The sequence below is a fragment of the Penicillium concentricum genome (assembly GCF_028827145.1).
Source record: "Penicillium concentricum strain IBT 3081 chromosome Unknown utg000003l_segment0_segment0, whole genome shotgun sequence".
NCBI lineage: Eukaryota > Fungi > Ascomycota > Eurotiomycetes > Eurotiales > Aspergillaceae > Penicillium > Penicillium concentricum.
Window position 1 is genome coordinate 2,463,909 of NW_026622756.1, and position 16,973 is coordinate 2,480,881.

Genomic DNA, 16,973 nt, shown 5'->3' on the forward strand with positions numbered 1-16,973 from the left:
TGTAAACTCCAGGTATACTTCTAGGCATTCATTCTACGAATTTTCACTAGATCATTTACAGCACAAGTGATATACCAAGATGGCAGATTTTCCAATTTATCTCAAGCAACCAAGGCTAAAGAGTGAAGCCTAGGATAAACATCTTCACCAAGTAGTGGAGTCCAGCAAAAGCCCAACCTAAGCGGAAGCCTTAACCTCAAGACGCTTATAACCACCATCAGCAGCAACCTCCTGCTGAAGCGCAGCCATACGCTTCTGATCACCAATAGGATCAACAGAATCCTCATCAAGTCCCCAAGAAAGGAACTCATTGGTATAATTCGCCACAAAACCCTCATCCAAAATCCCCAATCTCTTTCCATAGTTCGTAACCTTAGTCCAATCCCGCTGAACATTCTTCAAATCGCGCGAGAAGTAAGCAAACGACCGCTCAAAGATCTTCCGATTAACATCAGTGCCCATGATAGGCTTGACGTCAATGTACTCCGCATACGCGCCAGCAGGGTCCGAGAGGACATCGTCGGTGGCGCGTTTCACGGCGCGCATGAACGCAGCGACCTTTTCTGGGTTCGCAGCGATGAAAGCGTCGTTCGCGATGTACAGAATCGAACAGAAGCAGCAGCAGCCTAGTTCGGCGAGCTGGTCGATGCGGAGCATTTGGACGTCTGTGCGAGGTCGGTTTTGGGTGGCGAGCCATTCTTCCAGTTCGACCATTTGGACGTTCTCAAGGCCGATGCCCGCGTCGATGGTGCCTTGGATTATGGCTTTGGTTATGTTCATTCCGCACCGGACGGCTGTGTAGTCGTCGGCGGTCATGCCGTAGTACTTGGTGAGCTCGTCGATTTGGATCTGGGATTGGTTAGGATTGGTGGGAGTGAATTGGGTGAGCGGAGTTGTTCTTACCTTGCCGAACTCGCCGACGTAGCCGATGCGCTTGCCCTTCAGGGAGCGGAAGTCCTCGGTGATTCCGCTGGACTTCAAGTAGACGACTCCGGTGAAGGGCTCGTCGAGAAGGGAGCCGATGGAGGTCACGGGGAAGTCACGGGCCTTGGCCTGGATGTGGTGTTAGTATGGTTGATATATTGTTGTATGTATTGGGGGAGTATACGTACCGCCAAGGTATGGATCATGGCCTTGAAACCCATGTCGACCTTGCCGCTTCCGACGATCTCGGTCACATCGGAGGGGTCATTAGGCTCGAGGAGAGCCACCTTGAGACCTTCATCCTTGAAGTAGCCTCTGGCCTGAGCGAGGTAGAGGGGGGCGTGGTACGGGGTGGCGTGCCTTTAGAATAACTTAGCCAGTGTAACTACAAGATCGAGCCCTCACTGAGAGCTCTGAAACGATTCTGGAATAATGTCAGCATACCAGTTTGTCAGGAAAGTAATCTTGTCGGTAGACATGATGGCAGATGAAAGCTATTTGAATACTTCATTGGGTCAGCATGCCAAGAGAGAAAGTATCCAGCTCTGCTCTGTCAAATTGCCGATTCCATTCAATCTATGTATTCAATTGAACAGTCAACAGCACAGCACGAGCAGAGCCAGACACAAAAAACACAAGGGGGAACAATCAAAGTCACGCATGTCCTTTCGCTAGTATTGTCTAGATCAAGTTTTGACAGTATAATCTCAGATCAGCCAGCCAGTTGGGGGGGGAAGAGGAAACCCGGTGTCCTGAAGACGGGTTTATGGTTCTTCCTGATCAACTGGCTGGACCGAACACCTGTCATGCGTGGGCAACGACTGTTATACGAACAAATACCTTGATCCCATAGCGAGGACATAGTCCTGCGACCCCGCAGGGTGGACGTGCGCGGCTCCATGGGAGAGTCGTACCGATGGTAGACGTGAGAGTATTTGGAGTTGAGAAGAGTGAAAGAAGATGGAGGGGTTGGAGGGGTAGAAATACTAGAAATACTCGAGGATTTCATGCATGAAGTCATAAAGGACTCACCGTATGAACTCTATATGATCCGATGGATGTCAGGTGAGTCCACAGGTGGATATACACGGAGCTCATCCCTCCGCTGCACCTAGTTACAATATCCTTGCAATATGTATGTGGTACTATAAATCTCAATTTCATTGTAATTAAAAAAACAAACAAACATAGGCTTTCAAATGCACTGCTAGGGAAAAGATCATAAAGTGATTAAATGACGTCCAGGTGAAGATGCAAATCCAATACCCTCGGTTATTCCGCCCGAGTTCCGGAATCTTCACTGGTTCGACGGCTGACATTTATACTGTCCAGTGGGGATGCAGCACGTTCGTTCATCTTGCGAGTTCGCAGTGTGAGGGGGAAGTGCTCTTCGGGCTCTTCTTCTTCACTGTGGAATGTGTTAGTATTTGAATATTAGAGAAATAACATGAAAACTTACGGTAGTTTCCAGGCAATATAATCCTCGGTGCTCAATCCCTCATGGCCTTCCTGTAGAGAGGCAAAGTCACCGGGAGTCATCATTCCGGACCGATCCCGAGGGGATCCAGGAACGGAAAGCGGGCGGGAGAGCTTCTGCTCAGTTCCTCCAATAATATCGAAGTAATCCTCCTGACCCTCGAAGGAGGATGGGTAAGCTGTACAAATTAGTCACAATCAAGCTAGAAAATAGAATTACATACCTCTTCTCAATGCCAGCTGGCGAGCCTTGACATATTCCAAGCCCATTCTTTTCCAGTCGAGCAGATCGCTCAAACGCTCCGTGCGGTTACGCTGGTTAATGCGCTGGCGACGACTCTTCTCCGTGAAGTTGAACATATACTCGGTCAGTTGGTTGACCGAGTCGTCAACGCCCTTGGCGCGACGGTCCACGATGTAAATGCCGTAATCGGAGGAGTTCTCAATCAACTCCTCCATATAGCAACCGAATCCAGACAAGTTGGTGGTGATGCTAGGCACACCCATCACTGTACATTCGGCCGGTGTATATCCCCACGGCTCGTAGTACGAGGGGAAGACACCCAGATGGGTTCCGCGAACGAAGTCATCATAGTCAAGCGGCAATACCGGGTTGGCGGAGTTGAGGAATTCGGGATGGAAGACAACCTTCACCCGGTCGGAGGAGTGGTTGAACAACTGGACACGACGGAGCTGGTTCAGGATGGGGTCCTCGCTGTCATTGTGCATGTTGTGGGTGACAATGGGGGGAAGACCGTGGCGTTTCATGCCGAACAGGCGACGGCGGAGCATCACGCGATCTTGACTGGTGATGAGATCCTTGTCATCGGGCATGTTGTCGCCTTCCTTCCAGGAAAGACAGCGCTCATACATGCGCTTACCGATCCCTTTTTCGATGTTCTCGATAGTGTCGCGCAGGGACTTGACGACTGCCTGTCCCTTGAGCGCTTCCACGGTCAATGAAGAGGTCTGTGCTGGCATAATAATGAATGCGACCACGGTCATGGTCGACCCAGCGGCCTTCAGGCGATGATTGAGGCGGGCCAGCGACTCAATGAACATATCGACACCCTTATTGCGGTATTCGTAACGACCGGCGGTGAAGAGATATAGAGTATTATCCAGGTCAAAGTCGTTGTGGCCGTAGAAATGGCCACGAACGAAATCGTTGATCTTCTCCTTGGCCTGGGAGTGCAAGTTCTGGAACTCGTGCATGGCAGAGAACTTTTTGACATTCAGACCATTGGGCAACACACCATCGGGTTTGCGCTTCAGCAGATGCTCACTCTCAAACGCAGTGATGTGAGATACCGTAGTAAAGACATCACAGGCATGAGTAGCAGCGCGCTCAATACAGTAGCGGTGGTAGATTCCTCGCTTCCCGGCCTCCGCATCCACGTCAAAGTACTGGAGGTTATTATAGAAGTCCACCGAGCCAGCACAGAGGTAACGGCCCAATAATGTCGCGTGGGTAGTGAAGACAGTTGTGAGGTCCATGTGGCGCTTCTTGGTCAGTGGCAGAGCCACACCAGCCAGCCACTCATGGAAATGGGCGATGACCGCGCGACGACGATCGTGAGCAATGTACTACAGCGAGGAATACGTGTCAGTCATGCGCTTCTACCATATCGTAAAGAACAATTGGAACGTACCTCTCCCAAGAACCAAGCGACCAAGTATCCAAAAACGATGGCCTCATTGGTCTCATTGTCACCGGCGGGGGACGGGATGGCCGAAGTAGTCCAAAGATCGCCCTTCCACTCGTCCAACCACTTATAGCCAGTGCTTGTGTCAATGAGTAGAACCCGAGGAGCACCCTCAATGAGCCAGCGACCGTAGACGATCTCAATGCCGCGCTCCTTCATAGACTTGATCGTCTCCCGCATGGCCGGGTTGGTTGGCGTTAGCTCCTCAACCTCCACCGCCGCAGAAGCCCTGTTGAGCGGACCGATCAATGTGTACCGTTCACCATATTCCGCGGTGGTCACAGGAGCTTTAGACTTGAGGACCGAGTAGATTCCTCCTACTCGGTTGGCCACCTCAGTGGCCACCTCGAAGAGCATGTGGTTGCGCACATCACGCTTGATGGGTTCGCCGTTTTCCTCCATTATGCTCGAAAATAAAAAGCGAAAGAGAAATGAAAAAGCGAGGAGGAGGGGGGGGATTGAGCGCAACCTTGGAAGAGCTGTTGGACTCGGTCTGTGCGGGGAGAAAGTGGACCTTTGATTTGAGAGCTTCTGGGGCTGGGAAGTTGGGGGAGATGTCGATCAAATTGAAGAGGCCAGAGAAGTATTCCCGTAGAAAGATTCCCGTTCCTTGTCCCGGTGTGTCAAGAGTTTTTCTTCGGACTGGTTTACGGGTGTGACCCTAGAGCTACCGTGCGCTTAGGCTAAAAAGAAAAAAAGTCTCTGCTAGGGAAATTCCACCCGAGACTGTTGAGAAAAGTACTTTAGAATGAAGAGATTTCATATTTAAATTAGACAATTGTCTTAGATTATGAGATGGTATGATGTACCTGGTACTTCCCATGTAACTGTAGTAACAGTGGAACCAGAAGTACAGTGGGATCGACCTGCCTTGTTCTCTCTCCCTCTCTCTCTTCCCGATATATTCTCTCCCTTACTGACCTTTTAGTGTTTCTCCGGGTTTTCCGATTATTGAACAGGTGATCTACATTTATTTGCCATCAATCCCAGTCAAAAATCCTCAGGGCTCATCCAATTGCAGTTTATCGGATCTGGGGAAAGCTGGTGATGTCATCTGTCACTCCACGGCCCCGCCAGAGCTTCGATCTTCATAAATGACAACCAAGATGGGCATGAATGGCTTCAAATGGCTTCAGAGGGCTTCTACCAACATAATTTATTGGTGGGAAGAATGCGCAGACCATGTTGGAGGGGATGATCGTCTTGGCAGTCCATCTTCCTTATTGGTGTTGAAATATGCCTATACCGTACAACATAGCAGATGCAAACTACTGTTTTTGTACAACACTGTACTCCTTGTCTCTACCTAGGTAGTCCTTCTCCTGGGGAGAGGATATCTCCGAGATCCTGAAATGTCTTAAACCTAACTCAAGTGCTTCCACCGGGACAGCTTCCACTCTAGTCAGTACTATACACCTATATCCAAAGATGTAGATTCTGTGGACACCAGCATAATGAGACCACGTTTCTTTTATATGTTGCTAGCGATATGGGTAGCTAGTACCGCAGTTGAGTCATCAAGAGACACGGAAACAAAGAGCTCATCGTTGACAACGTCAACAAAGAACGTCAAAAGTCTCAAATCTGTGTTTGTTCCCAACCTCATTGTAACTGAGATGGAGTCTTCCCTGATACCCGATAATGTTGTGTCACTGCGATATGCATCAACTGAAAGGCTCATTGATGTCGAGCTCGGAGAGAGTATATCATGTCAGACATATATAAAAGGGTGATTGAGATGAGACCCCAAGAGACAGATCCTCTGCAGCATCCCGCTCCGAAGCACCTCTCTCTTCTGATTACTGCGACTTCTGAGCTTCGATCACCAGTCCCATTAAGCATGTCTGAAAGGAAGAAACGCAAGTGGATCAAGGTCAAGCGTTGGCTGCGAAGTTGGGTGTTCACTCCCCTCGGCAACGTGAGGATCAAGTTGATCAACAAGATTGAGCGAAAGCGCTGTCGAATTGTCCCTGACTCCGAGATCAGTCGCATCGTTTTTGATGCCCTCAATGATCGATATCCGAGTCGCTTTTTCCGGCATCGCAGTGATAGCCCAGTATCGAGCCCACGGAGGAGATCGGTGTTCAGCGACAAGGATAACAAGATGCTGGATGATTGGATTATGTCCCCACCGGCAGAGAGTCCACGACAGCAGTCTTCTAAACTTGATATGGATGCGGCCAATGGCTCTCTGCTTGACAGAGTTGCACTCGCTGAGGCTACCAAACCTAGGTATCCTGATCCTCGTGGAAGCTGGCCAGGGGATGGACATTCTGTGCTGAGAATTATGAATCCGGACTTGTCTGTTTTGAATAGTGACGATGGGAAGTCTGAGAAGTCAGACCCAGTTTCTGTATTTGAGGTTCATAGGAATATGTATGAGCTTTCCGCAGTTAGGGAAATGAGCCCAGCCATACCTGCTGAGTTAAGTGAAGGAACGCAAACTGAGAAGTTCCGTTCTGCTTTCGCTGACTTCAATTTTGGCATGGCCAATCTCCCAGTGATTGACGACTCACCTCCTCAACTCCCAGATTTGTATTTCGCACGGCATCCCGATCCACGATTATGCTGCCTTATCACCTCAGCCCTTCGCGACTGCACCTCACCAATTCTTTTCGAGAACGGTATCTGTTCGTGTGCAGAGCCCCCACAAAGTGTTAACCCAGTGTTTCAACGTTCGCCCTCATCAGATATATCACGATTTTCCATCAGGAAGGCCAAAGCCCGGGCGTCCACTGCAGAAGTCATCATCCGCCATACATACAACAAGCGAAGTTTCATCCTAAACAACTGGCAGATCCCCTCGGATGTCATAACCCGACCACTCATAATTCGAAAAGCGTGCAGTGTCATTCTAAACAAAACCCGGAATGATGCCCTACTGCCCATTCCCGAAGAGACAACCCATGATGTGACTTCACCAGTACACCATCGACCATACAGTCTCAGCCGTAAAATCCAACACGGCCCATTACCTCCCCTGCCTCCTGCGACATCCACTTCCCATCTACCAGGTACCTCACCCACTTTTTCATCGGCAGCAAAGCCCAGCTCTCGGCGACCTGGCATCTCATCAACCACTCATTCTTTCCCTGCGGCAGCATCATCTGATGTCCCACAATATCCTGACCGACCAACTTCAATGTGCGGTGACTGTCTAGCAGGAAGACACCGCGCTCTCCACAGTCATCCATATCATCACCGCGGTGACAACAGCCCTCACCTTGGAACCCCCTCACTCCCATACCCACCTAGCCCCCGAGAAGCAAACCGTCTTCAAAATCGCGGTGACAGTCTGCCATCATCGCTCAGATCTGGCCCGCAGTGCCGGCACTGTAAGACCCGTCGATCTGGGACAATGTCTCCCACAGAGTTAGTCAGTCCTCGGTCGTTGCATGGGTCTCGGGCCCTGAATCGCGTCTCAATCTCCTTCTCAGACATCGCACCCGACTCCTCTTGGGCTGGTCCTGTAGGCCATATGGGGTTCTATGCTCCCTCCGAAGAGGACTTTCCCTTGCGTATTGAAACTGATCTCACCGATGAGAATGTTGATCCTTCTGGCTGGGAAATGTGTCTAAGTGCTGGATCGGCTGCGCAAAACCGAAGATACCGTTAATGGACGAGTTGGTCCTCACATGCTCATATTCAGTGAGAGTCGATACGGAATACCCGCTTTCTTTTGTTACGGTTCCATACGTTGGTCTTCACTTATTTCTCATGTCTTTGAGTCAATCTTTTGTCGGACTTGGATTGGAGCTCGGATTGGAATTTGCCAATAGAAGCATATCATAAATAAGGATAAATCTTTTCATATCAATCATGTTCCTGGATTTGACCTTCCAAGGTCTAAACCGCCCCCATTCACTTTTTCCATCCTTGGGTCGTGCCGACAATCCATGGATGCTAAAGGAATCGACGTCATCGGGCTGTATGTAGCCTCATTTTACAATCGAAGTAGCTACCTAGGTACTTGTGGACCTTGTCAGGGATACTATGGCCCAGTATACTGCGGAAACAACTTAAAACAATGAAAATGAAGCTGTTATAGCCCTAACATAGGCAGCGAAACCATTCTTCCCGTATCTTGGCTCGGAAGGCGATTTTAGTACCATCTTGGTATAATAAAGTTTGATACACGAGAAAGAATATAATATTACTATTCTATTTCACTATATTAAACCAAAATGTATATAATATAGATAGTACAAAATGGTGGATATTCGACCCAAAGACGAAAACAACCGGTTCCGTCAAGTTCTGTATATTCCACGCAATGAACGCACACGTGAAATATTTTCAATCTAATTAAATCATTTATAACATCATCGGGGACGACAGAATAATCATTTTCTCTCTGGCATTCCATCCTCTGGACCCAGACCCATTTCCAAGGCAATATCGCCAAGATCTTGATATACAACGGGACATGAAGTCATATTCTCCACTATGATTTCAGAATGCTGTCACGGGCTACCAACATGAACGAAAAACCAAGTATAAGTAGAAGCATCAAATACTTCTCTTTCATTTCCTACACAAAAAACTCAATCCTCAACTCTCCAAAACCAAATTCTACAAAAAACTACCTTTCAACCTTCCCTCTACAAAATCAATCACAATGGTTCGCGGCGCAGACTACGATAACGGTGTCCCCCAGAGCGACAACCCAATCGAGAACGGTCCCAACAAGGCCCACGGAACCGGTAACGAGGTATGTTCCGCTTAAATTCCAGTCCAATCGTCAAATGTTCAATTCCTAACAAATTCCAGCCCGCCGACTTGAGCCGCTCTCACAAGGCTGCTGCCATGCCTGAACAGACTGGCTCTGGCCGTGACGTCCACCCTGGTTTGCCGACTGCTGGATCGGCTCATCCCAACGGTGGTGCTGCGAAGCCTGTTTCTCTTGATGAGAAGAACACGGCTGGGAAATAAGGAGTTGCTTCGAGTTTGATATGATGTTATGTGATGGATGGCGATTATCCTGTATGAGTATTAAGTGATGAGTTGCATATATTATGAATGATACGCGATATTTTCATGTTATATTTTGGTTCTTGGTTAGTAGGAAGGGTGAAGTAAGGTAGGCGAATGTGAGACAATCTCAGTGTAAGTGTAATGCGTGATCCCGAGAATATTAGAATGAAAGTCACATCTGCTCTTATATTCATACCCACAAACGCCGGGCTAGCTCTATAAATGCAAGTAGACAGTTATGTAGTAGCGGCAATGACAAGAAGTGTACAGCTCGGGAATGAGCGCGCAAGGAAGGAACATGCAGAAACAAAATTATATGTATAAAAGGGTAAAAAGGCGATGAGAATATAAATCAGGACTTCGTGGAATCAGAGCCATCGTCCTTATCTTGTTGCTTCTCACTCTTCTCGGACTTCTCGGGTTCGCTGGTAATGATAATGGTCTTGGCTCGCACGACTTCGAGGAGCTTGTCGCCAACCTCGCTGGCGCCTTCGATTTTGCTCAGTTTGGTTCGGAAGTGTTCGACATCGGTTTCCATTCTGTGTATATGGTTAGTATTAGACGTGAACGGGATTGGGATAATTCAAACTAACCTCTTTTTTCCAGCCTCTGTCTGCACATCGGCCTCCTGGAAGGCCCTCGTCCATTGATCACGGTAACTGTTGAATACGGGTACCATGATCATGCTAACTGTCATGTCTGGAAGATGCTTGCTCAAGACGCGATGGAGAGTGCCCGTTTCCTTGGCCAAGGTTTCCATGTAAGCATTTACAGCAGGAGTTGCTCCGTTCGTATTCCAGTCGATCTTCTTCATCGAGTTCACGTGGACCGAAGAGCGCGAGCTCATGATATCCACCAGCTTCTCGTGGATACCGCTCTGATGCTCCTGACATAGTCGCTTGACTTTGTCAAACTCCGCCATCAAGGGGTTTGCCTGTCCATGGCGACGGACAAATTCCCGTACATACGGGACCAAAGCAATAACAAAGCTCAATGCTTGTGATGATAGCGCGAGATGCTTAGTTGTGATGTTCTTCAGGCCTGCACTACGCGTAGCACCAGCCCCAAGAATTAACTGCGATGACCGCGAGTTGAACAGTTTCAGGATATCTAGTAGATGTGGCGCAATATCCTGGATCATGCTGGGAATATTCGACATGAGGAACTCAAACTCCTCAATGCTGCGCATCATGGCAACAGCAGAGTCAGGCAGAAGGTATTTCTGCTCGTCGATAACAGCACTGCGAACCTTGGACTTGTCTGTCCCATTTGCAGCATTATCAGCAAGTTTGCCTTGCTCGTTTTCGGCAGGTTGAATCCAGATCTTGGAAACTTCGACCCAGGCGTCGATGTCTTTCGTGCTTGCATCGAGGATCCTAGTAAGAATGGTGTTCTCGGCATCGCCGAAATCGCGTGCATCCCATCGATCGGCATCCATGACATTCACAATTTGATGGCGCTGACCATCACCAAAACGGGTGATGAAATCACGGATTTGATTTCCGACAATAGTTTTCAGAGCAGCACCACTGCGTCCCGAAATGGCCTCACATTCGTCGGCGAATAGGCGATTGAGAGTGAAGTATTTGAGGAATTCCTCCTTGGAAAGCTGTGCGGTCTGTTCAGACCGTACTTTCAACACTTTCGTTATCTGGGATTGGGCGATGTCAACTGCTTGGCCAAGAAGACTCGACATATCCAAGACCTGCAGGATCTCATCCTGGGCCATATCAGAGGCGGTTGGCCCGATAGGTGGAGATTTTATAGCTTGATCCATGCTTTGCGGGTTGGGGCTCCGTGGTGGTGACTTCACACTGGAAGCTGGTGAATTCCCCAAGCCGCTGGCAATATCCAGAAGAACCTTGACTTGGACGCTGAGTCGTCTGAGCGATTCGCTAATCCCGGTGTAGACATTCATCAACATCGCATAAGCATCATCTGGGTCGAGTGCGCGTAAATTGCGAGCAAGGATTGACGACTTCTCTTGTTGGCTTAGCTGAGGACCGGCATGTGTTGATAGCGACACCATAGATTCATTATCATCATCACTAGAACTGGGAAGGTGTTTGCGAATAAGGCCCTTCATTTCTCGTAAAACAGCAGTTTTGAAAGAAGTTGCCGCTGACATAGTATACCGAGCACGTGCGAGTCCGTTGAGCTGGGTGTTCAATTGGGATCGCAGCTCGTTATTGAAATTCATGTAGGCAGGCGATACGGATACTCCAGACCGCTGACCACCGCGCTGCCGTTGGAATGAGTTTCCCCAGCGCTGGAGGGTCACATTCGATGGCACAGTTTGAACATGTTGTCGTAAATCCCCCAAAAGTTCATTCAAGAACCGGGTCTCATAGCCCATGCCAATACGTTGACGGAGCTGGGCCAGATCATCGGATGCCCCCTCGAGGGCCTTGATACCTCGCAGGTCGATAATGCGCCTGGGAGCACCCTCCTCGTCCTCAGAAGGTGCACGATCGGAGAGCTTTTCACCGGCCATCAGTTTTTCGACTTCCTCGAGTCCATCGGCAGCTTCCTCAATCTCGCCCTGCTCTACCAATTCTTCGCACCGAGAGACAGATTCTACAACATCACGAAGCTGAGCCACGGCAGCTGCCAACATTCGTACATTTTCTCTTCGTCGTCTCAAATTAACAATCTTGAGACCGCCCAGAGCCATTTCTTTATCAATTTTCTGCAGGTCCTTTCTCAATACTTGTATCCGGTTGACCGAGTCAGCGGCTTCCGCGTGCAATTCTCGGAGAGATCCAAGCGCAGTGAAGAATGATTTCGATGCGGTTGAGATAGACGAAATAAGATGGATCTCCACAGTATCCATGTACCACGAGAGCTTCTCTTGCAAAATAGCATTCGTTGCTAGTGCTTTTCTTCCAGTTTGTACTGGCTCCGCAACTAAGCCATTGGCGTGTTTGTCGTCTTTGGTCGGAGGCCTCGGCGGCCGAACTACATCTGATTTCTCTGATATCACATCGAAGGTCCGGGGATTTTCCAGATGGAAACCCTCGTCAAAGTAGACCGGAGGGATGGTGGACAGAGGTGTCACCGCGGGGGCACGACCACGGGCAGTGGAGTGACGTCGGCCGCGGGCACCGTATGGCGAAGATGATCTTGAACCGGTAGACATGACCGAAGACCTCCGGTCGGGGGACCATGGCATCAACGAATCGCGATCAGAATCAGGCATGGGAGATTTGGGAGCTTGAACCAGGGTATCCTCTGCGCCTTCTTTCGGTTGTTGAAACACATCATACAAAGTGCCCACTTGTGAGAGATATGGCTGGAAGACCTTTGCATCCACATGCTTGATATTTGTAAGGGTAACCGGCGGGATATCACGGGTCGAAGGTGGCTTGAAGCCGACGGATGCTGTAGCACTACCAGTGGTCATGCCAGTGCGGATGATTGGGGGCTGGAGGAGGGTCGAAATGGCTACATCGATGTTAACAAGTCAATCATCGAGCAATTGGAAACGCCCAAGGTCACAAACCATTTTGCCCAGATTCCGCGATTGAGCCATGATAGTGAGAAGAGTCCAGAACACCTCCAATGCTCACGATCGAGCTCGCGGTTGATCCCCTCCTCAGGGGAAACCGCTGAGGGGCCGCGCGCGGCGATTCCAGCTGAGTTGCTGAATAAGAGATTGAAGGTGATGAGACCCCAGACGCCAAGCTATCAATTGACTTTCGTGGACTGGTTGACGACATGGCTGCCACGAGCCGGATCGGACAGCCACCGGGGGAGGGTCGATCGTTGATGTATTCCGTGTTATCTGATCATGACAGTGGATAAACCCCTGACGGTAGAGCTCTGGTAGGCTCAGGTACGGGGCCCAATGCTGATCGAGTCAGCGTCAGCGATTCACAATTTTGGTCCGGATTCGCTCGGGTCCAGGGTAGAATGCCTGTGATGTGGCTTTGTGTCTATCAAGCTGGTCATGGCTCCCCAATCGACCAGTGCGCTAACGCCGGGCGCTTCCCCGTGCTGACTCAGATCACTTTGGCCTTAGGCCAACAATATAAAGCCTCAGGCCAAAGCTGACTCAAAAACCACTTAACGCGCGAACCCTCGACGCGTCGCGTTAGTTCCACACTAACCAAAAGTTCTTGAAGCCTCCCTTCCGCGAAATCATCAACCCCCCAATCTGCCACATTTGCGGTCCTTACACCATGGATAGACGCACCCCCTATACTTTGAGCGTACTTGCGCCCAGCACAAATGGCGCTGATGAAGATCGCACGACTATTCAAAATCGCCTGCGAGATTTTGTGCTAGAATTTCAGCTCGATAATGCATTCGTCTACCGGTACGCACCCCACGGCCGTGAGGGTCCAATAGAGGCTAATTTTTGATGCAACAGTGATCAATTACGGCAAAATGCCCTTGTGAAACAATACTACTGTGATATTGACATTGCTCATCTCATTTCTTACAACGAAGAGTTGGCCCATAAACTCACAACCGAGCCCGGCGATATCATCCCTCTTGTAAGTGTTTTATCCCGCCAATCTTGGCCTTCGCTAACTCGAAGTAGTTCGAGCTGGCCCTGAAGCAATGTACTGCACGAATTGTCTTCCCTGGGCAGCGAGATATCACACTACCCTCCCACCAACTGCTCCTACACTCCTCGGCATCGCACATCTCAATTCGTGATCTCAATGCCACCAACATCTCCCACCTCGTTCGAATTCCCGGAATTGTGATCGGAGCTTCAACAATATCTTCCAAATCAACAATTGTTCATATTCGCTGCAAGGGTTGCGATCACAGCGAGAACATCCAGGTCGACGGTGGCTTCTCTGGCCTCACTCTGCCCCGTCGCTGCGGTCGACCAAGAAACGAAAATGATCAACCCAACGAGCAATGCCCCTTGGATCCTTACGTTGTGTACCACGAGAAATGTCAATTTGTGGACCAGCAAGTCCTCAAGCTTCAAGAAGCCCCTGACCAGGTGCCAGTGGGTGAGATGCCGCGACACGTCCTTGTTTCCGCCGATCGCTACCTTGCCAACCGAGTTGTTCCTGGCTCCCGTTGCACAGTCATGGGCATCTTCTCCATCTACCAAGCGAAGGGTGTCAAGAAGGAGGCTGCTGTGGCTATCCGCAACCCCTATCTTCGCGCGGTGGGTCTCACCTCCGACGTTGACCAGACAGCAAAGGGCGCCTCAGTCTTCTCTGAGGAGGAAGAACAAGAATTCTTGGAGCTCAGCCGGAGACCTGACTTGTACGATGCACTCGCTCGAAGCATTGCCCCGTCTATTTATGGAAACGCCGATATGAAGAAGGCCATCGTGTGTCTGCTCATGGGTGGCTCGAAGAAGATTCTTCCCGACGGAATGAAGCTTCGTGGTGATATTAACGTGCTTATGCTGGGTGATCCCGGTACTGCCAAGTCTCAGCTTTTGAAGTTCGTCGAAAAGGCTGCTCCCATCGCCATTTACACATCTGGAAAGGGTTCCTCTGCCGCCGGTTTGACAGCCTCCGTGCAGCGAGACCACAACACTCGCGAGTTCTATCTCGAGGGTGGTGCTATGGTGCTTGCTGATGGTGGTGTTGTGTGTATTGATGAGTTTGATAAGATGCGTGACGAGGACCGAGTCGCCATTCACGAAGCTATGGAACAGCAGACCATCTCTATCGCCAAGGCCGGCATTACCACAATTCTTAACTCGAGAACGTCCGTCTTGGCCGCAGCCAACCCTATCTTCGGTCGATACGATGACCTCAAGACCCCCGGCGAGAACATCGATTTCCAAACCACTATTTTGTCCCGTTTCGATATGATCTTCATCGTCCGCGATGAACACGAGCGCGGCCGTGACGAGAAGATTGCCCGTCACGTCATGGGTGTGCACATGGGTGGTCGCGGTGTGGAGGAGCAAGTTGAAGCCGAGGTTCCCGTTGAGCAGATGAAGCGCTACATCAGCTACTGCCGCAGGTATGTTGACACCCATTACTGATTGAACCGCTATATTCATACTAACAACTCATCTAGTCGTTGTGCGCCCCGTCTCTCACCTGAAGCCGCGGAAAAACTCTCGTCCCACTTCGTCTCCATCCGAAAGCAAGTCCACCGTGCCGAGATGGAATCCAACACCCGATCATCCATCCCCATCACCGTCCGTCAGCTCGAGGCTATCGTCCGTATCTCCGAATCCCTTGCCAAGCTTTCTCTCTCCCCCATCGCAACAGAAGCCCACGTGGACGAGGCCATCCGTCTGTTCCTGGCATCCACCATGGACGCCATTACCCAGGGTGAGGGCCAAGGCAGCAAGGAACTTATGGAGCAAAGCAGCAAGATTGAAGACGAACTGAAGCGTCGTCTCCCCATTGGTTGGAGCACAAGTTTGGCAACCCTGCGCCGTGACTTTGTTGATGGCAAGAACTATACCGAGCAAGCGCTTAATCGTGCCCTGGTCGTCTTGCAGCGACGTGACACCATCCAGATCCGTTCTGGTGGATCTCAAATCTACCGTAATGGAGTTTAATCTGTGACTTGTTATGATTCTAATGTGTTTCTGTTGATACACCTGTTATGTGTGCTATGGGATGGATTCTATGCATCTGTCGATCTTGTAAGGCATGGGAGTTTGCAATCGGTGTTAGGTGTTTTTCATACTGGGTTTTGAGGTTATTCGTACGAACAATACATACATTTTTTCTCTCTCCATTTTCGGAGACTTCATTGTTGGCTGTAGTAACTTCTCATGTGTCGCAGCTTTCTATTTGGGAACATCGTCGCCTACCCTAATTCTCCCATCGCCTTAAGGTCCTGGGATATAAATACCTGGCCCCTCCCACTTTCTCTCTTCTTCCTTCCCCAACACCCCAGGTCCACATTGCACATCGTGGTTCCTATTGAGTACTATTTTTATTTTTTTGACCGGTCGGTCAGCTTCAGGGGCATATTCAACATATGTCTGCTGTTGTCCAGTGATCGGTGTTATCCTGAGGACTCTGGGGGATCTTTGGCCGCGGCCCGGGCTAGGCTGCGAATGGCACGAAGCAAGTATATGCGGGCTACCGACTGGCGATCTTCGGGTACCTGAGGCGCTTTTGCTATGACCTCTGCGGAAACAGACTGTACGTGTCAGGGTACTCCCAACGTCAACCAGGAGCTGTACCAACCTTAGAAGGGGCTCTGCTCTCATCTCCTTCGACCTAATTTTTGAAACCTTTATTACAGAGATAGCTCTCGGTTGTCCGAAGACTTTTCTGAGGATGTTTGTTTTTTACTTGAAGGTTCCTTTAATTATTCTCTTTCTGTTGTGTGTCAACCTTGTCAGGTTTATGATGCTTGATACTTTTTCGCTCTCGACTTTGTTGTCTCTGCCTTTTATCGAACAATAAAAAGGTTCTTAACCTGGTTGATTCAACTGCACGGAGTAAACATATAGAATATTCGTAATTCAACCCTCGAATGCCCCAAGAATCAGAGACAAGTTGAAACATCTGTCTGATCCACCTTGGACCCCTCGTCACAAGGCTAGCCTTATCCAGCCACACTTTCCCCTCAACGCCACTGGGTGTCAGTAAATCCCTCTCAATATCGACTTGCCAAGAATTGAAAACATGAGGCTGCATCGAATTGACTTGGCACCGCCCCAGTCCACTGCATTGTCTTCATTAGGCAACAGCATTTCTCCTCAGTCGGTTCGATACCTATTGGCCATGTGTGGCCCACGTCCTGTGGCTGTATCCTAGGGCTGTCACGGAATCATGCATCCTTGGCATGCACAGTGCAACATCACGAGATGTTGCCGTGAATCCTGTGGCTGGGGACTGTGGGAAGTGTGTCTCCATGCGCCACGATAACTGGACCTCGAGATGATGTGATCTGTACTCTTTTTGTTGCCCAGTATCCAGCCAAGATGACAGTCTA

The 16,973-nt window shown here is 49.7% G+C and overlaps 6 protein-coding genes across 6 annotated transcripts; 3 read left to right on the top strand and 3 right to left on the bottom strand.

The window, feature by feature from the left end:
• Positions 1 to 177: 177 nt before the first annotated feature.
• N7517_008773 (NMT1/THI5 family protein) lies at positions 178 to 1,403 on the bottom strand (the record flags this gene model as incomplete). The annotated part of the gene is made up of 4 exons (XM_056726502.1): positions 178 to 849; positions 904 to 1,053; positions 1,113 to 1,284; positions 1,369 to 1,403. The coding sequence occupies 4 exons, from the start codon at positions 1,401 to 1,403 to the stop codon at positions 178 to 180; spliced, it is 1,029 nt and encodes a 342-aa protein (XP_056577353.1).
• A 793-nt stretch (positions 1,404 to 2,196) lies between these two features.
• On the bottom strand, positions 2,197 to 4,508 carry N7517_008774 (Glycogen synthase; the record flags this gene model as incomplete). Its single annotated transcript, XM_056726503.1, has 4 exons — positions 2,197 to 2,332; positions 2,384 to 2,579; positions 2,625 to 3,987; positions 4,053 to 4,508. 4 exons carry the CDS (start codon positions 4,506 to 4,508, stop codon positions 2,197 to 2,199), a joined length of 2,151 nt encoding a protein of 716 aa, XP_056577354.1.
• Positions 4,509 to 5,946: 1,438 nt separating this feature from the next.
• Positions 5,947 to 7,722, top strand: N7517_008775 (uncharacterized protein; the record flags this gene model as incomplete). The annotated part of the gene is made up of 1 exon (XM_056726504.1): positions 5,947 to 7,722. One exon carries the CDS (start codon positions 5,947 to 5,949, stop codon positions 7,720 to 7,722), a length of 1,776 nt encoding a protein of 591 aa, XP_056577355.1.
• Positions 7,723 to 8,724: 1,002 nt separating this feature from the next.
• On the top strand, positions 8,725 to 9,038 carry N7517_008776 (uncharacterized protein; the record flags this gene model as incomplete). Its single annotated transcript, XM_056726505.1, has 2 exons — positions 8,725 to 8,817; positions 8,877 to 9,038. 2 exons carry the CDS (start codon positions 8,725 to 8,727, stop codon positions 9,036 to 9,038), a joined length of 255 nt encoding a protein of 84 aa, XP_056577356.1.
• Positions 9,039 to 9,432: 394 nt separating this feature from the next.
• N7517_008777 (vacuolar protein sorting-associated protein 54) lies at positions 9,433 to 12,799 on the bottom strand (the record flags this gene model as incomplete). Its single annotated transcript, XM_056726506.1, has 3 exons — positions 9,433 to 9,619; positions 9,674 to 12,524; positions 12,583 to 12,799. The coding sequence occupies 3 exons, from the start codon at positions 12,797 to 12,799 to the stop codon at positions 9,433 to 9,435; spliced, it is 3,255 nt and encodes a 1,084-aa protein (XP_056577357.1).
• Positions 12,800 to 13,261: 462 nt separating this feature from the next.
• On the top strand, positions 13,262 to 15,579 carry N7517_008778 (MCM DNA helicase complex subunit MCM5; the record flags this gene model as incomplete). The annotated part of the gene is made up of 4 exons (XM_056726507.1): positions 13,262 to 13,398; positions 13,453 to 13,579; positions 13,627 to 15,029; positions 15,087 to 15,579. The coding sequence occupies 4 exons, from the start codon at positions 13,262 to 13,264 to the stop codon at positions 15,577 to 15,579; spliced, it is 2,160 nt and encodes a 719-aa protein (XP_056577358.1).
• Between the last annotated feature and the right edge of the window lie 1,394 nt (positions 15,580 to 16,973).